Source organism: Candida theae (assembly GCF_024610275.1).
Source record: "Candida theae strain CBS 12239 chromosome Unknown scaffold10, whole genome shotgun sequence".
NCBI lineage: Eukaryota > Fungi > Ascomycota > Pichiomycetes > Serinales > Debaryomycetaceae > Lodderomyces > Lodderomyces theae.
Window position 1 is genome coordinate 146 of NW_026261365.1, and position 17384 is coordinate 17529.

Genomic DNA, 17384 nt, shown 5'->3' on the forward strand with positions numbered 1-17384 from the left:
AACATGATTCACTCCGCTAGCTATTTGAGGACTCCCATTAACTTGGGATTGTAAATGGAGGAGTTTTGATTACGGAAATCTTATCTTTCGCTAATCAAGAATAATATTTTTTTTTTTTCCGATCCATAAACTATTGAGTGGCATTTAGTATCCTAATCGGGTAATGATAAGCGGTAAATGAAAATGGTAAAATTTGCATTATACTGACCCTTGGCAACAATCCCTGGTGTATGGTGATATGTTTGACCATCATTTTGAAAACTACCAGTCTTTGAATACCCGGCCAGAGAAATGTTTTGATAAACATTACCTGGTTAGTCGGTGGCTTTCTTTCTGCATTTGAAGGAAAGATTCAGGTGTGTTTTTCACCAAATGATGGACAAGTAGGGTATGATGACGCCGTAACCATGAAAGACTTTCATATTTTCGTAATATTAATTTCCAAACATATTCTTATTGTAAAGTATACAAGAGTGATCTCCAAACATATTAGCTTATGTTTGCGATGCAACATACCTTTTTTTACAAAGTGCCAATGTGAGAGACTCCCCAGCCTCCTGGATGACTCCGTTCACTCTGCTAGAAATCATCAGAACTTCTTTTCAGGGTAACTGTCAACCTCCAATCCTTCGGGATCTGTTTCACAAACAAGACCTTCTTTTCTCTTTTCATCTCTAATTTGCAAATACGCGATGGCCCCAACGACAAATATCGTAGCAGCAGCAGAGCTCATGAGGGCAATTGCACCATTATGGAACCTTGGTGCAGTATCTGCTGCGAAAAACACAATTGACCACCACGCATTCATTGTGTTTCCCATCATATTCATAGAACTGATTACAATTGCTCGCTCTTGTAAATCATCGGCGCACACTATATTCGCCCAACTAAAGGAGATTGTTTGGGCAGCATACGATACACCATCCAAGTATTGAGCAACGAAAACGAACGCCGCTGAAAATGGTTTGGTGATTTGAAGAATCGGAGAAATCAAAACAAGAACTGCAATGATCAATGATACCTGCCAATGCTGTCTTCCATTACCCACATTTCGTACATAATATGCAGCAGCTCCAGTAGACAACGCCCCAACAGCAAACACACCCATGGGGAAATGATTACGATCCGCGATAGGATAGTTGTAGTACTGCAACCATATCGCAAAGACACTATTGGTTGCAAATGATTCATTAATGGCACCAACAATCCACAACATTCCAAACAAGTACCAGTGCCAGCTACCAAAAACACGGGCAAACACATCCCAACCAAACTTGTGATTCTTGGGCTTGACAAATCTCTCCAATGCCATCGCATGCTCTTCCTCTGTGAAATAAAAAGGCTTACCAATATCTGGCGCATCTGGGAAAAAGATGAAGCCATAGATGACTATAGGAAAACTGCACATAAAGTCCATAATGAACAATACTCTCCAACTTGCTAATCCGTGCCACCCATTCATATGTTCATGGATGGCGGCTTGAAGAACTTCTGAAAAGATTTGTCCAACCAAACCACTTGAGGTGAAAACAAAAGTACGAAGAACCAAATCTCTACTATTGGTATAATAGGACCCTAAAATCAAGTGCACACCACCAAAGATACAACTTTCAAACATTCCCTGTATGAACCTGATGACGCATATCTGCCAAAAGTAGTTCACTTTGTATGTCCCCAAAGTGAGAAGAGACCAAGCACTAGCACAGAACGTCAACCAGTAACGCGGTCTGATCTTCAACAAGATTAAATTATGTGGAATCATCGTGATAATATAGCCAATGTAAAAAATGGTGTTGATGATGTTGAAATCTTTACCGCTCAAGTTCAACTCTTCTCGCATACCGGACACATAAGCATTTCCAATGTTGGCACGATCAAGGTAGTTGACCCAGTAAAGAAGACACACGTATGTGAGAACGAAAGTGTCAAGTTTGTACAAGTACTTCCTCTCTTTGGGGTCGGATGGTGGAACCCCCCAGAGTGCATTCCGGACTACTCTGAGTGGTGTAAGTACAATTTGCTTCATCGTCATGGTAGATTGAAGCTATGGAATAGTTTGAAGCGCTTATGCAATTTTACAAACAGAAGGCCGCTTCATTTTATACCGTGACTTTCGATCGTGGCGATTCTGGAGTGTCGCTTGTATCCTGATACAAGGTTTTTGGCGATCAACCTTCAGCCGCTCATCTTTCAGGTCCTGGAGTAGCGTCACATTGCAAATATGTCACAGGATCTGTTTCTGCATTAGGAAGCAAGCGCCATGGGGAGATTTGTCGAAACATTCTTGGAGAGTTGATTCCTTGGCAATATTATAATTTTATCCCACTGCACCCAGCTTTCTCTTGAACCCTCGGCCACTTCAAATATGTCTTTAATGCCCCCAAAATGGTAATAGGCGACACACTGGTGAGAATATACTCCGAGTTCTGCAACGGGCGGTTACTTGTGTTCCCCTCCTTTACAGAATCAAAGTATAATGAGCACTTTCAATTACTTTTGCAGAGCGCTTCCGAAGGAACAATTTAAATTCTTACAGTCAATACATTACCTATATGCTGAATACAAGCTGCTTAACAAAGAAGCAAACTCCGAATTATAAGACAACCGGTGTATTGGCAACCTTTTATACGCTCTGACCAAGACTTGAAAGTCTACACGCGAGGGGCTGCTTGCGACCATTCACATTGAATACGACGACATTTCTGTTGACGGAGAAGAGCATGTCATACAATTAATACCTCCAAAGGTCTCCAGATGCAATATATGAACAGTACAATAAGCACCGAAGCGATGATTACTTATACAACGCTAATGTCGAATGCTTTCCCGCCAAAGATATAGTCAAGAATACTAAATTCAAACCCCAAGAAATACTCCTTTGTCTCCTGCTCCACTCCCGGATAGAAGTACAAGTTGTTTAAACGTTGGGTATATTCACAGCCTTTAATGGGTTTTGCTCCGTTGAATAGATTTTCAATCCAAGTCCACGCCGCTGCAGCGCCGACAATTTGTTGCCCCACATGCGCCGTCAATAAATCTTCAGCAAACTCCAAGGACTCAATCCCCCAGGAGCACCATTGCTGGAATATATGCCGTGGCCCAAGTATTGGCACAACCTCATCAAACAACCCATGGTAAAGGAAAATGGGAATCTGTGGTAAGAAAGTCCGATCTAAGTGGCAAACACAATTATCTTGGATGATTTTCCCAATGGTGCCGTCATGAAGCAAATCGAATCCACGTGGGAAAGTACGATTGACACCCAGAAAAAAACTTCTGGATTTGAAAAAGTGCAAACCTCCTGCAAAACAACGTTCCGAGCCTTGACTGAAAAAATCAACGTGTTGTGGATCCATGTTTTCGTTGAGGACCCTCTTAAACTCCTGATACTCATTTGATAACCCATGGAGAGCCAAGGGGATCAAGCCAGCAAAGAACCCTCCATCAGTGATTTCAGCTGTGGCAGTTATATTTGTCACAAAACCCCCCAATGCACAACCCAACAAGTTTTGCTTCAATTCGGGAGCATAAGTCGGTTGCAAGCACGCAGCCCAACCTGAGGCGATACTACCACCTGAGTAGCCCCACAAGGCCACCTTGGCCGTCGATTCAATGCCCGTGGTACGCTGTGATTGCAACGCTGCTCTCACACCATCCAAAACTGCATTACCCAGTTGTCTACCGGCAACAAAACTGGAATTGAACCCCTCATAGTCGGAACTGATTATGTAGTATCCCTGCTTTAGGGCCGGTACTAGGAATCTCATATCTAGCTGAGAAGTGATGGTCGATAGTGGTGCTCCATATTGAAATCCATAACTAGGGCTGCAATTGATATTGGCCGAATCTTGAAATGTTTGATAAGACAACACTCTTGACGGGTGAGAATTGTATGGCTCCATTATGGTCATGACAATAGCTGTCGGCTTCCCTACGGAGTTCTGTGACCGATACAATATTTGCCAGGATCGCTTTATCTCGAACGTGAAGCATATATTGACAAGTTTATTCGGTGTTGGTCTAACTCGAAGTATGGAACCCAATGGAGCTAATTCGAAATTAGGTGGGGGCAAGTAAAACAGATCTTGTTCAGGTGGCACAAGTGGTATTTGTAATGCATAAAGGTTTGCTAAAAAGGCATAGAAGATAGCTATTTTCCTCATTGAAAGTTGCAGCACGGGGGGGAATTACCTAAATATCATCAGGTACAAACAGAGAGAGTTATATAATACAAATGCAGAATCCGTACTTGGCAACAATGGTGATCTTGTTACCTGTGTAGTGGAACTGCAATTTGGAACGTGACTTTTGCAAGTTCCTTAATCAACTTACAGGTGAAATCGCTTGAGATCTGAGAGGAAGATTGCCAAAATGTTTCTTGCTCTTTCCAATATTTGGTCAACGCGCTTTGTGAATCGAGCAACAACAAGAAGTTCCAAGGATACTACAACATACGCAAAAAAAAAAATATTGCAATCAACTCGTTTATAGTCATCAATGAATTATTTACTCTCTCCACTTTTCCATCACTTTTTACCTTTCTTCTTCTTCTTTTTGTTGCCACTGCTACCCAGTGAGGTATGCACTGCAGGAGCTGGCGATGCCTCTACTGCACCTTGGTGCCCTCCACCCATTTTCTTCTTATCCTTTTTAGTGGGCTTGTAATAACTTCTCAACTTCAAAGGCAACCATCTTTCATCGTCTAGTTTAAATTCACCCTCAGGCTTAATCACCTTGGCTTTTCCAAATTTCGGAGCGCGCTTCTTCTTTGTGATTTTGCTTGATTTTTTAATAACTGGCTGAATTGTCTTTGCTTTAGTTGGTATTAACTCATTCAAGTCGATAGACAAGATATCGTCAATCGATTTGGACGATTCCAACTCGGAAATTGGCAACAAGTTGTCGTTTGTGTTTGATAATAAAGAATTTACCAACTCATCATCTGGTTTCGAACTGTGCAAGAATTCAAACAATTGCTTCGAACTGTCGTTGTTGAAGCTGTAATTCTTCATGGCAATAATCTTGGCACAATTGTAGTAGTTTTCATCCTTAAAGGCTTCTTCTGTTGCATATAACAACTTCTCTGTCAACTCCGTAAGCAAAGTCTTGAGCTTTTTGATACTGCGCGTGGCCTCATAGACGTGCATGAGAGTGCCTATAATACCAGGGGAGAACTTGGGTTGTGACTGGGACTCCTTTGCAAGTTTTTCCAAGAATGGTAAACTCTGATCAAATGAGCCATTGTGGGAATTAATTTGGACCAAAAGCAAAATTGCAGCTTCCTTCAAGTCTGATCTCGTCTCCTTTTGTATATACTGTACCAATTTTTTACCTTCTACTTTGTTCCTTGCCTCCTTCAAGTCTCTATAGCTGATTCGGGTTTTGGATAGAGCATTGTATGCCGCTGGAACCAATCCAAGGTTCAGAAGAGATTCTGAGTTTAATTGGCTATTAGACACGGTACCGGTAGCGAACCTTAGAACTAAGCTGTTCTTCAATATAGTTTCCAATTGAAACACGGTGATCTTTTGCTTCACCTTTTGGATGTTCTCTTGATAGTTTAATTGCCTTTCAATCAAGTTTGCATTACCAATTGGCTTTTCTGATTGAATATTATTTTTCAAAATCAACTTGAGCAAGGTGTCGTGCACGTTGGAAGCATTGACACCAGACAAAATTTCGTCACTCTCTGCTGACTTACCTTGTATTTGATACACGTATGCAATTGTCAAATTAATGGGGAGCAATTCGGTTTCAACATCCTCGTCACTCAAGTTGTTCTCTGAGCACACCTTATGGGCTTGTTGCAACAATTGCAAAGCCTTTGTGAGGTTTGCTTTGGCAACTTCAATGATGGCTTCGTTAAACAACATGTCATAATTGCGAGGGTCCAACTCCAAGCTAGATCTCAATAGCGAGGCTTCTCCTTTTTGGAAAATCAACTGTGAGATTATTGCCTGCTCATTTACCAATAGGTCACTTTGAGAATCAAAAGGCTCACTGATCAACTCTTTATACAACTCCAAAGCCTTTTGGTATTCGCCAATTTTGTAATACGTTTGTGCCAAGATATGCTTGAACCCTGTTTGCACTATATTAGATTCAATTTTTGTCTCGTGTGTTTGGTAAAGTCGCAAAATGTCCTTCGTCTTCCCAATCTTGTAATAGACATAAGTAATCTCCAAGATCAATGGCGCTATGAGTTTTCCGGGAACCTTGGTGATAAGTTTGGTGGCTTGTCCATACAGGTCCAAATTGATCAATGCAACAAGGCAATTTTTGAATGATTGCAAATCGTTGAAATTCTTCACTTTCGACAAGTACTCATATGATACTTGATAGATCTGTTTGAGCTCGGATGGTGATGAGTCAGCGTTAATCTTTAAGCCGTTGAAAGCATCAACAATTGACTTGCTCATGGTTTGGTATACTGTCCACCTCTTGTTGTTCAGTGAACTAATTTTCTTTATTTTTTTTTGTTTTTTTTTTTCTTTCCTTCCACCAACGCTCTCACAATGGATGAAAAAAAAAAAGAAAAAGAAAAAGAAAAAGAAAAAGAAAAAAAAAAAAATGACAATACGCCTATGCTACAGATGGAGTAACAACAACTTTATTACCAAACCCTTTTCAAAACATGCTCAGGAGCCACGCAAAGTTGGCTTACACACCAATCAGGCTCATATCACAAACCTCTAGAGTCCAATTTCATGTCAGAAACTCCATCCTCGATAAGCATAGAGTAGAACAAGATGCGGTTGAATCCCCCACCAATATGGCTCAGGAATCACACTTGCCTGTAATAGAACAAGACTTGAAAATCAAGCCGCGCCAACCAAAAGCGAAAGCTCCGTTTTTGTCAAAAGCGGAAGATGATCCAAATAATGCAAGACTATCGTCATTCAAAGAAAAAATCGGTCAATGGATCGTGTCTACATTTTCGGTTGATATGGATAAATCTAGAAGTGGACCCGTTGCAGGTGGGATCTATTTTGGTGAATGTAAAAGACAAGCTTTGGTATATCCAGATGAGCCAATGAGTGATACTGCAAGATTCTATTTTCAAACTTTGGGATTACCAATTTCATTTTCGCAACAAGTTCAAATTACTATTCTACACTATTGGATCCTTTCAGTGAGAATGAGAGCTCTACCTTTCAAATATGCTAAACAGTACCAACAGAAATTAGTTGATCGTATATTTGAAGACTTGCTGTCTAGAATGACAACTGAATTGGGCATAAAATCAGGAAGATTGGTTGAAGGATATTTGAAGGATTACCATACTCAGTTATTAGGAAGTGTTTTGAGTTACGATGAAGGATTGATGACTGATGATATCACTTTAGCTGCGGCATTATGGAGAAACGTATTCAATGCCAATGACAATGTCGATATAAGACACGTGGAGGCTTTGTTGGTGTATGTCAGATCACAATTGTATGTGTTGAATAAAATGACCGATAGAGCATTTGGATTTGGAAAGTTTAAATTTGTGCCTCCTGATCAAGTAGTGCAGCCAATTTCCAAACAACAAGAAGAATTGATCAAACAAAAGACAAAGGAGGAGTTTGCTGGTATGACTTTACCATCTCAAAAATCCGTCTTGTCAATGGACGAATAAGCAGATGAACAGCCTACTTTGTGAATGCCTAACTCCCCCCTTGTATATAACTACTTTAAACACACTTATTTATAGCCTACAACTTTCCTTTGTCCAGTCATCGCCTCTGATGCCTCTGACCATTACATGCATCACAGCGCAGTTTTTCCCCTCAACACCAGTCTCCTCACCCAATACAATTTTCTCCACCACGTGGAAATCAAATCGCTCATAGATGGGAATGTTGGAAGGGGATGAACTTTCCAAATAAGTTAATGTACCTGCACCACAATCAATGTAGTTGTCAAACATAAACTCAAACAATTTGCGCAAATTTCCTTTACCACGAGCAGCAGCAGTTGAGCCCACATAAACCAATGTATACACATCCTTGCCTCTAAAGCTTCGATCATGCGTCATAATCCTATCAAAGCTATCATGCAAAAGTGGCAACAAACCCTGAAATACTTTATCTCTTCCTTCAATACCGAATACATCCCACACTTTATCGTACCCCGACTCCATTAAATGACTAAATGAGTCCAATCCCTGTTCACAACTAGTTGGAGTGGCCCAAATACTGACAGTTTCGAACAGCAGCTTCGTTTCGCCTTGGCCAAACACTAGTCCTTTGGTCATGTGTTGTCGTAAATACGCTTCGTATAGGGCCAATTCACATTGCGTGCGTCTTGTAGTGTCGTTTACATGACTAACCAAGTATTTCGATAACGGATCCTCTTTGAATGCATCTAGCAAAGTGATTGCAGCTTTGGCAACGTCGTCATAGGTTAGTTGACGAATGTGAGAAACGGCAGTTTGTTGTTTTAAATGCATGTTAGATTTGATTGTTGTTGTGGACATATTCAATAAAAGTACCAGTACCTTGATCATTCATTAGCAATTCTGCAAAAGCAAATGAAAAGGGACACAGGGTTGTTATAAATACCACCAGGTGGTGCATTTTTAGTCAAGGCGCAAGACATATCTGCACATCTCACATCTGATGTTGCAAACATTTCAAAAAGAGGAGAGGAAATAGCGCATCTCTCAATTTCCGGATTGGGAAGTACTTCCTCAACGTTATTCAACAACACGTAGCATTCCTCTGCGCATTTCTTTTATAAAGTGTACTGGTCCATACAGATAGTGCCTCTATCTAATACTAGCGGCATCGTCATTCATAATCCTACCACGTAGTTATTTGGAATAGTAGAGCCTCTCTTCCCCACATGAATCCGCTTTTGCTTTTCTTTAGCTTGTCGCATTTTACTGACCCGCGACACATTAATAAGAAGTCATCGAGAGAGAAATACCACACCAAAACAGTAGAAGCTCCATACTATCGACATTCCCTAAACCAATCCCAATATATCATGTTTAGCTCACTACTACCGCGTCCAAAACACTCAAACTACAATCCTCAACTCCACTATAGAATTCACTCGCAATCAACTCCATCAAATAATACCTCACAAGCTCTTGTCCTACATGATGAAAGCTCAACCATCGTCACCAACAACAAACTAGACAATTCATATCGCACCAGCGCCAGTGACTCTACCAAAACGTATGACGCTACAATTCCTCTCAAAGTCAGATTCCCCAACTTGGTTCATGACTTTCCGCGACCACCACCTGACACTGCTGTGATTGAAGAAACTCGAAATATATTGACGGCACTTCTTGAGGCCAAGTTAGGAACACAAAGGAAGGAACAAACAACTTACATAAACTATACAGACAATGCATCAACACAGTTGACTATACGCGGAAACGCGGAGAATACGATCTCCCCACTTACGACCTCCTCTGTTGCTGAGGCTCACGATGATAGTAGTGGTGGTGATGGTGATGGTGATGGAAGAATCATCCAAATCGAAACGATGCAAGAAGACCCATTACTCCCACCAAAACACAAACTCCGCAAAAACCGACACGAACGCCACGATCAAGAACGAGAAGTAGGCCCCATTTTGAAGAAATCAGCCAAGGTGACAAAAGAAGATCGACAAAAATGGAACATCCCCGCTGCGATTTCCAACTGGAAGAATAATTCCGGGTTTACTATATCGTTAGAGAAGCGGGTCATTGGTGCTGCTGCGGGTAGTGAGGCATCCGCTTCTGTTGGAAGTGAAGGTGGAAGTCTGTTGAATATTGAAAAGTTTAGTGCTTTGAATCAAGCGTTGAACCAGGCTGAAGTTAAAGCGAGAGAGGATATTACGCGTCGTAATGAACTTCGACAACAGTTGGAAATGAATGAGCAGAGGCTGCGAGAGGAAAAGATTCGGGAGATTGCTAGTAGAAGTAGACAGAGGAGGTACTGAATGTGGAAAAAAAAAAAAAACAAATAGCAGGTATATGATTTGTATATAACTTTTCTAATATCCATTTAATGTCCTCATGGGAAATGGCTGCTATTTACGTTTTGATTTCTTTACTCTATCACCTCCTTCAAAAATCGATTTGCCAAACAAATCCAATGCTTTCGAATTCACCCATTCGCAAACCCGGTTAATCTCGACATCTCGTTTACTCTCAGCTACTTCTCGCTCTAGTTCCTCGATTTTATTCTTGATGTCGGAAACTTCACCATACTTGATTACATCTTGCACAGTGTCAAGTCTTGGCTTTTTACGCACTGGCGGACTAGCTCTTCTCGCTCTTGATCTTCGTTTAGAGCCAATTTGGACAAGGTCATCAGCAGCATCCCCATCGATAGGGTCATTCACATCGGGGTCGGTATTCTCCTTTTGATTACCCTGCTCAATTTCATTCAATCTGGTTTGTAATTGTTTGAGTTCATCTTGTAGCTGTTGTTCCTGGGGACTTGGATTCCCATTGAGACAAAGTGCCTTCTGCCTAGCTTCCATACTTGATGTTATTGCATCTTTAACCAAGAATAATTCCTTACGCAATGCTGATTCTCGCTTGCCCCAGGGGTTCAACCACGACATCAACTTGTTGATATCTTCTGGCTCATCATAGTACCGCCATGAGGAACTGTTCAAAATAGGGGCGTAGTACTCTTCAATGAATTTTCGTTGAATGTGGCTTATTTCATTGAGTGGCACTTGCAAAGCACCTTCTTGATCGACAAGAAGTTTGCCATTGGTGGAGCAAATCTCTCTATCGGTAAATCTCAACTGACAGAGCAGTTCGACTGATTGTTTAAACGTTGAAGACAAATGCGTGAAATCCATTCGTTTAATTTGAGTCTTTTTCCGTGTCACTTCTTCAGTTGCATCTGGATCCGCTTTTATTGTGTCATTTGGTTGATCTTCCACTGATTCCTCCTTGATTGGGTCGTCCTTCACTTCACTAGTATCTGCCAGTACCTCATCACTATCGGCAGTCATTGATTCTACAAACAGTCTAATTTCCTCAACTTCCCTTTTGAAGTTGAAGATGATATCGGTATCGCAAGGTCCCTGGACCCACAATCGACCCATGAGATACGTTTCATCGTGAACATCATCAACTTCCTCGTCTTGCTCGTCCTCATCCTCCTTCTCCTTCTCCTTCTCCTTTTCCCTCTTCTCCTCGTCATCCTCATCATCGTCTTCATCCTCATTCGCCGATCCTTTGTGTAAAGTAGGCATTCCATTGTTTTCAAACCACCAATACCGGTTAAACAAACGATCCTTCCCCAAGAGTTTTATCCGCTGGCAGTCAAATTCATTCAATTTTTGTTCAATCAATTTCTTATTTCTTTTGATTTCATCGAGTTTAAGCAACGCATTCCTGCGCAATTCACATTGCTCGGCAAATTCGGGATGAGTGGAGGCATATTCACGTTCACTTTGAGACATTTCAATGCTTTTCTGCAGGTGTAAACCATGCTCAAACTGCTTTCCCGTTGTTGCGTTTTGGTCGGTTTGTGAATCAGGCGTATCATCAACCACTGGTGGCACAGCCTCGACTATTTGCTTCTGCGCTTTGTGTGCCGTATCGAGATTGGCCCTGTATTCTTTGATATTCTCCAACCTTGTTCTTCTTAAACTTGTTTGTTCTTCCAAACTTTCCTCAATATAGTTTCTCACCAAGGGGCTCGTAATAAGCAAGTCAGTTAAGATGCACAAAGAATGGAGTTTCAAGTTGATATCAAGATGCTCGTAAAAGTTTGCTCTCAAGGCAGACGCCGAAACCGGTTCGCCAATTGGTGCCAACGCTTTGAATATGTCCTGAACCACTTTGTTATACTTTGGTACATGCTCAACCAACGATAATACTCCAATGAGGATAATTTGCCAATTCCCATCCTTGAAATTTCGCTTCCTCAACCTGTTGTGCCATGCAGTACCTCTGTAGTTGAGATAGTCGTAAGCATTATGATCCACCTCTTCTTTTTCTTCTTCTTCTTTTTCTTCTTCTTCTTCTTCTTCAGATTGGGCTTCCTCGTCAGCTCCATTTTCTTGCTTTACTGTTCCATTTTCATCCTCTTCTACTTCACTACCATCATCCTCAACTTTTAAAGGCTTGTGCTCGGACTCACTATCAGAGCCTCTGTCTTCATTTGTTTCGTTTCGATGAGAATCCAGTCCATTTGACTCCTTTTCGACTGTTGCATCTGTTTTACCGTTTCCTTCCTCCTCCTGCTCAGCTTCAGTAACATCTTCCTCAAGTTCTTCCGGTACAGTGATATTTAAACCGTAAATCACATCCTTTGATTCAGCTTCTTTTGCATTTTTCGCACTTGGCATCTCATTGGACACTATCTTGCATAGCAATGAGCAATAAATCTCATCCACCATGGTTGATCTCAGCTTTGGAGTATTTAAATTGTAATTCAACGAAGTGATAAAGTCGTCAAAGGTGAATGTGTCGATATTCAACACGTTGTGGTATACATTCACAAACGCCCACACTTGAAGTGCTTGTTGCGCCGCTTTCAATGGCACCCTTTCCTCCTTGGTTTTGTCAATCGTGCCATCTGAGCCATCCACATTCTTTGAAGAGTGATCATGTCCATCTTCTTCCTGCTTCTCAATAGTCAATATTTTTGGCATTGGTTTTTCATTTTGAATATCAAATTTTATACTCAAATCATCCACAATTGTTTTCTTAGTCGGCTGCAGAAACAAGGTTTTGTTGTGTTCATTACTAGAGGCTTCGGCATCCTCCAAATCGTTCAATACGGCCAGAGGGACATGATGAATAGGAAACTTTTTCCTAAAAGGTAACTGCTCCACTGATGGTGAGCCTCGTTTCACCTCTTCCTTCAACTTCTGCTTCTTTTTGTCCAAAAGAATACCACCACTTGGTGAAACTGATCGCGTAGATTCCATGTCATTTGCTACAACAGGTGTAGCGGTTTTAGGTCTAATTCTCAATTCTTGCTTAAATTCTGAATCGATCCTTTTCTTTTTTGGTTGGATATAAGTGGGTTCACCAGTTGGAGTTGAGTCAATGAAACAACGCAAATGTTCTGGATACGTAGTTGGAATACCATACTGTTTGGCATAAGCTGCCTTAACCACCCATGGAGCTCCAAGTTTGTGTGAACGTGACATTGTTAACTTGATAAATGTCTTGATCAACCATTTAGTGAAGTGGTTCCTGTCTCGAACAATGTTTTCACCAGTTACAATAGCCTGGTGATTATCATGAGATCGTACAACGAGGTACTTTGTAGGCTCCTTGGCATACTGAACTTTTTCCCGAATAACTCCGCGGGATTTGAGAGTTTGATTACTTGGATCCAATCCTTTGAGATAAACAACTTCACCAGGAAAGTAGTCGCTTTTGAAAGCCAGGTACACTTTGTCAATCAACTGGTCCAATCTCGATGTGCGATCAAATTGCAAGTATCGTAGTATATGTTCGCGTAAATTTTCGGGGAAATTGCGATCAACCTCTTTGCGTTCATTGGCTTCACTTTGTAATGCTTCAAAATAAGTGAGGCATGAGTTACCTGTGATTTCACATACAAATTTCCTCCTATTGTAGAAATCCATCCGATCTAGAAACTCCTCATAAGAGAGAAACCACTCTTTAGTGTTTGGTATGACCCACACTTGAGTCGATGGGTCACAAGGGGTCGGAGGAGGAGGAACAAATGGAACTTGCTTTCGCTTGTACAAGACCATAATTGTGTGAAGATCAATAGTCTAATATGTGTGGTGGTGGTATTGGATGTTGATGATAAGTTTAACTTTTGATTTTGATCGTGATGTGATTAGGCGAGAGTGTAGTAGTATGATACAGTTGGAGTATGATGAGATAAGATTTGGAAGGCAATGATATGGGTTGGAGATGGAAGAAAAAAGGTTTAAATTTTATTTGTTTGGAATTTTGGGAAAACTGGAAAAGGTTTTTCTCTGTTCTTGTTCTTGTTCTTCTTCCATATTGCTATACAAATACTAACTACTACTAATTTTTATTTTTTATTTTTTAATTTTTTAATTTTTTTTTCTCTGTCTATATGCGTCCTCAATATTTGTTTTTAAGTTACGTTGTTGCGTAATGATTATTTTTGCTGCAAAAGTGAAAAGAAGGGATATTCGCGCGCATACTCAAGGCAGCTAACCTTGACAGTAGATGCAGACAGTCAGAGTGTACCTACGAGACCCAAGTATAAGAAGAGTTGGGTCATTCTTTGGTAAACGTGTGAAAAGTGAGATGTTCACTTGGGTGTTTAGAGTGGGAAAAAAATAAAAATAAAAAAATTAAAAAAATTAAAAATTTAAAAAGAAGATGAAGAAGACTATACACAGCATTGTTGTTGTAGTAGTAGTTGTAGTAGTTGTTGTCGTTGTTGTCGTTGTTGTCGTTGTTGTCGTTGTTGTTGTTGTAGTTGTTGTTGTCGAATGTCTTCCTTTTCTTCTTTTCAAATTTTAATTTTTTTTTAATTTTTTGGAATGTATATTTGATGTGACACAAAACCCACGAGAAAGAAGAGAGAAAGAAATAAAAACAATAAATAACCGACACAACACCAATACTCACTTCATTTTTAATACATTTTTCTCTCTCTTTGCAATCAATTTTCATCAATTGTTTATTCACCAACAACTCAACCAATATACTTCCTATTGACATAGAACAAAATACTACATACAGCTAATTCAATAGAGAATAGAACAGTGTTATAAATACCTACAACTACAATAGTTCGTTATAGTTTAATTTGGCTCTTTATCGTTACACTTCCTTCAACAATTATATTCTACATCCAGTAGAATTCATAATGCTTCAAAACATCAGGCTTTCTCCTAATTCTGTGCTTACCAGACAGTCTACTTTACAACAGCACCCCCTCTACTGTACTCTATGCAGCTTATGTTTAACACTATATTGACTGATTGCATCTCGTGATCGTGGGTGCAGGCACCGTGTTCTGCACTATTTTACGCTGCATATAGCTTTATACTTGCTGAAAGAGAAGCACTTTGGGCATAGCTTTACATGTCATGACTGTTGACTATTTCCCAAAGGCATTTTGTAGCCCACAAATTCATCTCACCAAGAGAAAAGAGTGCTACTAGCAAATAAATTAGTATTTGGACCTGGTGGGTGAAATAAAAATATTGGCGCGCGTGTCTGTACCAAAGAAAAATTGGAAGGAAAAAAATATACTCAGTACACGACTCAACGCAAGGAAATTGAGAAATAAACAACAAAAAACGGACGTGTATCACCGTGCACGTGATTGAGTAGAGTTTGTGGGCACGCTGTTTGATATAGAATGGCTGCCAGCTGCTCTCTGCATTGTAAAATACAATCAAGATGCATTTTGACTAAGTCTATAGTAATTGCAGAGCACTCTAACTGTCAAGCAGAATTGTTATATGGATCTTGTCGGTGTTTCTCCAATTTACCACAATTCTAATATAATACAAAACTTTATCCTCGGCTTCGGGAATACTATGGCTCGTAGTCATTGTTGATCACACGAGTAACGCATTGGGACTTTCTCCGTTGTGCCCCACATCCACTTGCCCCTTGCTTGTTTTCTTTTGTTTTTAGTCACTTGATTTCGGGCTATGAGATAACTGTGGTACGTTTTTTCTCTTGTATCTCCCCCTATTTTGTGACTTGACAGTGATTGGTAACGGTAATCTTCATAGGATATTGTGATGCAACAACAACAACAAGAGATTCATCATACGCAAATGGTAGATCTTGTAATCCATCGTACTTTATTTTGGCCCTCAAAAAAAAAAAAAATAAAACACACACACACACTGACTCACACAGAAGTAAGTAAAGTTGTGGTTGATCATTACCAGTAACAATCTACACAAATTCAAGTCATAGTCCACAGAAGTGCATTTAAAGTTAAAGAAGGCGCAATTGTTTTGATGGAGTCTAGCAAGAGAAAAGAAGATAGTGACATTTCAGAAACCGGAGGTTGTATACGGATGATAACTGGTTAGGGGGGGGTGCACAAGACCAAACACTCGAACGGCACGAGAAAACACTAGATTTGGTTAGTTCTAGACTCAGCAAAGAGAATAACAAAAAAACTATTGATACAAAAAGTGAGACACAAAAGTAAATACAAATGGTAAATCCTTTTAGGCCCAATTAGAAGATAATAAAGTAAACAATACAAACAACAGCAGCTGCAGCTGCAGCTGCATATGTCCATCGACTCTCTCTGTTTATCTCAATATAGACCAATGGTAAACAAATACCAAATATGGAGAATCAAATCAAACAAAAGCCACCATATCGAGTTAAATACATTCCCTTCCCTGAAGACTCTAACTTCATATACCGAGGTTGATTAAAGTGTAGTTGGAAAACAATTGAAATATTTTGAAACCTTAATTTTCAGTGAACCCTCGCCTCCTATTTGCTTGCAACTTTTTTTTTTTTTTTGAATGTCTTGCCGCCTCAATTAAAAACTTCTGCAGGACAAGTTCCAATTCTCATAACCATTCAATGTCACAATTCCCTTTATGCCCCCTCTCTTATTTGATCTAATTTGTAATTGTACTCAATTGTTTCTTTTGTTTCTATTGTTTCTAGCATTCTACTTTGATGCCTTTGCCCCTCGTCACTAATAACCGTATTTTTTCACCCCACTTCATTATGCGTACCAATCGGGTTTAGCCGCCCGTTTAAAAACAACGGAATTATAAACAAGAGTACGGAAATAGATTCAAGCGTGGACAAGGAGCTCCAGCTAATCTTGCAATTGCAACAAACATGAGAGGATAAACATGGTCAGCTTGAGCAGTTGGTTGAACGTCCAAGAGAGGATGTTTTTACCCTATTGTGCATTATTTTCAAGTTTTTTTTTTTTCTTTTTTTACAGGCGTTATGGGACTTGTGTATTGTTTCCTCTTTAGGGGTACTACTGTTTATCATGTATTTTGTGCCTCCAGAAGGCACGGCTCCGTGATAGCAAATGAAGGCAATGTGCTACATCTTGCATCTTGCGACCTACTTGCCTAGATAAGGAAATGCATAACTGCGAGGAATGTAAATTCTCCCTATGTGTTTTGCGAGCGGGATGGAAGTGAGAATTGTGCCGTAGACAATCTGAATTATCTTCTTAGATTGGAAGTCAATTGATGGAGAGTAATTAGTGATTACTGCATTACAGAAACAAAGGATACGACAAAGACAATGAGATTGCAATTGGAGTTGATTAAGGTACACCGAAACAAAGTCACACAGATCAAAAAAAACAGTAAAGATCCTCAGATACAACTATCACAGGCTATGCCAAACTTTGACAAAGGGGAGGTTTCATTTAGTTAATTGTTACACTTCGTCACTAGTAAAAGCCAAGAAGGAAAAACAACCGTAAAAGTGTAAAAGTTCAGTTGAAAGT

At 40.1% G+C, this 17384-nt stretch overlaps 7 protein-coding genes across 7 annotated transcripts; 2 read left to right on the top strand and 5 right to left on the bottom strand. All coding sequences in view use genetic code 12, as the record gives it.

Annotated features, from left to right (window-relative positions):
- Positions 1-589: 589 nt before the first annotated feature.
- KGF57_000923 (uncharacterized protein) lies at positions 590-2032 on the bottom strand (the record flags this gene model as incomplete). The annotated part of the gene is made up of 1 exon (XM_051755443.1): positions 590-2032. The coding sequence occupies one exon, from the start codon at positions 2030-2032 to the stop codon at positions 590-592; it is 1443 nt and encodes a 480-aa protein (XP_051610438.1).
- Positions 2033-2798: 766 nt separating this feature from the next.
- Positions 2799-4163, bottom strand: KGF57_000924 (lipase family protein; the record flags this gene model as incomplete). Its single annotated transcript, XM_051755444.1, has 1 exon — positions 2799-4163. One exon carries the CDS (start codon positions 4161-4163, stop codon positions 2799-2801), a length of 1365 nt encoding a protein of 454 aa, XP_051610439.1.
- Positions 4164-4526: 363 nt separating this feature from the next.
- KGF57_000925 (signal recognition particle subunit) lies at positions 4527-6419 on the bottom strand (the record flags this gene model as incomplete). Its single annotated transcript, XM_051755445.1, has 1 exon — positions 4527-6419. One exon carries the CDS (start codon positions 6417-6419, stop codon positions 4527-4529), a length of 1893 nt encoding a protein of 630 aa, XP_051610440.1.
- Positions 6420-6634: 215 nt separating this feature from the next.
- KGF57_000926 (uncharacterized protein) lies at positions 6635-7621 on the top strand (the record flags this gene model as incomplete). Its single annotated transcript, XM_051755446.1, has 1 exon — positions 6635-7621. One exon carries the CDS (start codon positions 6635-6637, stop codon positions 7619-7621), a length of 987 nt encoding a protein of 328 aa, XP_051610441.1.
- Positions 7622-7690: 69 nt separating this feature from the next.
- On the bottom strand, positions 7691-8461 carry KGF57_000927 (uncharacterized protein; the record flags this gene model as incomplete). Its single annotated transcript, XM_051755447.1, has 1 exon — positions 7691-8461. The coding sequence occupies one exon, from the start codon at positions 8459-8461 to the stop codon at positions 7691-7693; it is 771 nt and encodes a 256-aa protein (XP_051610442.1).
- Positions 8462-8973: 512 nt separating this feature from the next.
- PRP45 (mRNA splicing protein) lies at positions 8974-9924 on the top strand (the record flags this gene model as incomplete). Its single annotated transcript, XM_051755448.1, has 1 exon — positions 8974-9924. The coding sequence occupies one exon, from the start codon at positions 8974-8976 to the stop codon at positions 9922-9924; it is 951 nt and encodes a 316-aa protein (XP_051610443.1).
- A 90-nt stretch (positions 9925-10014) lies between these two features.
- Positions 10015-13686, bottom strand: KGF57_000929 (uncharacterized protein; the record flags this gene model as incomplete). The annotated part of the gene is made up of 1 exon (XM_051755449.1): positions 10015-13686. One exon carries the CDS (start codon positions 13684-13686, stop codon positions 10015-10017), a length of 3672 nt encoding a protein of 1223 aa, XP_051610444.1.
- Positions 13687-17384: the final 3698 nt, after the last annotated feature.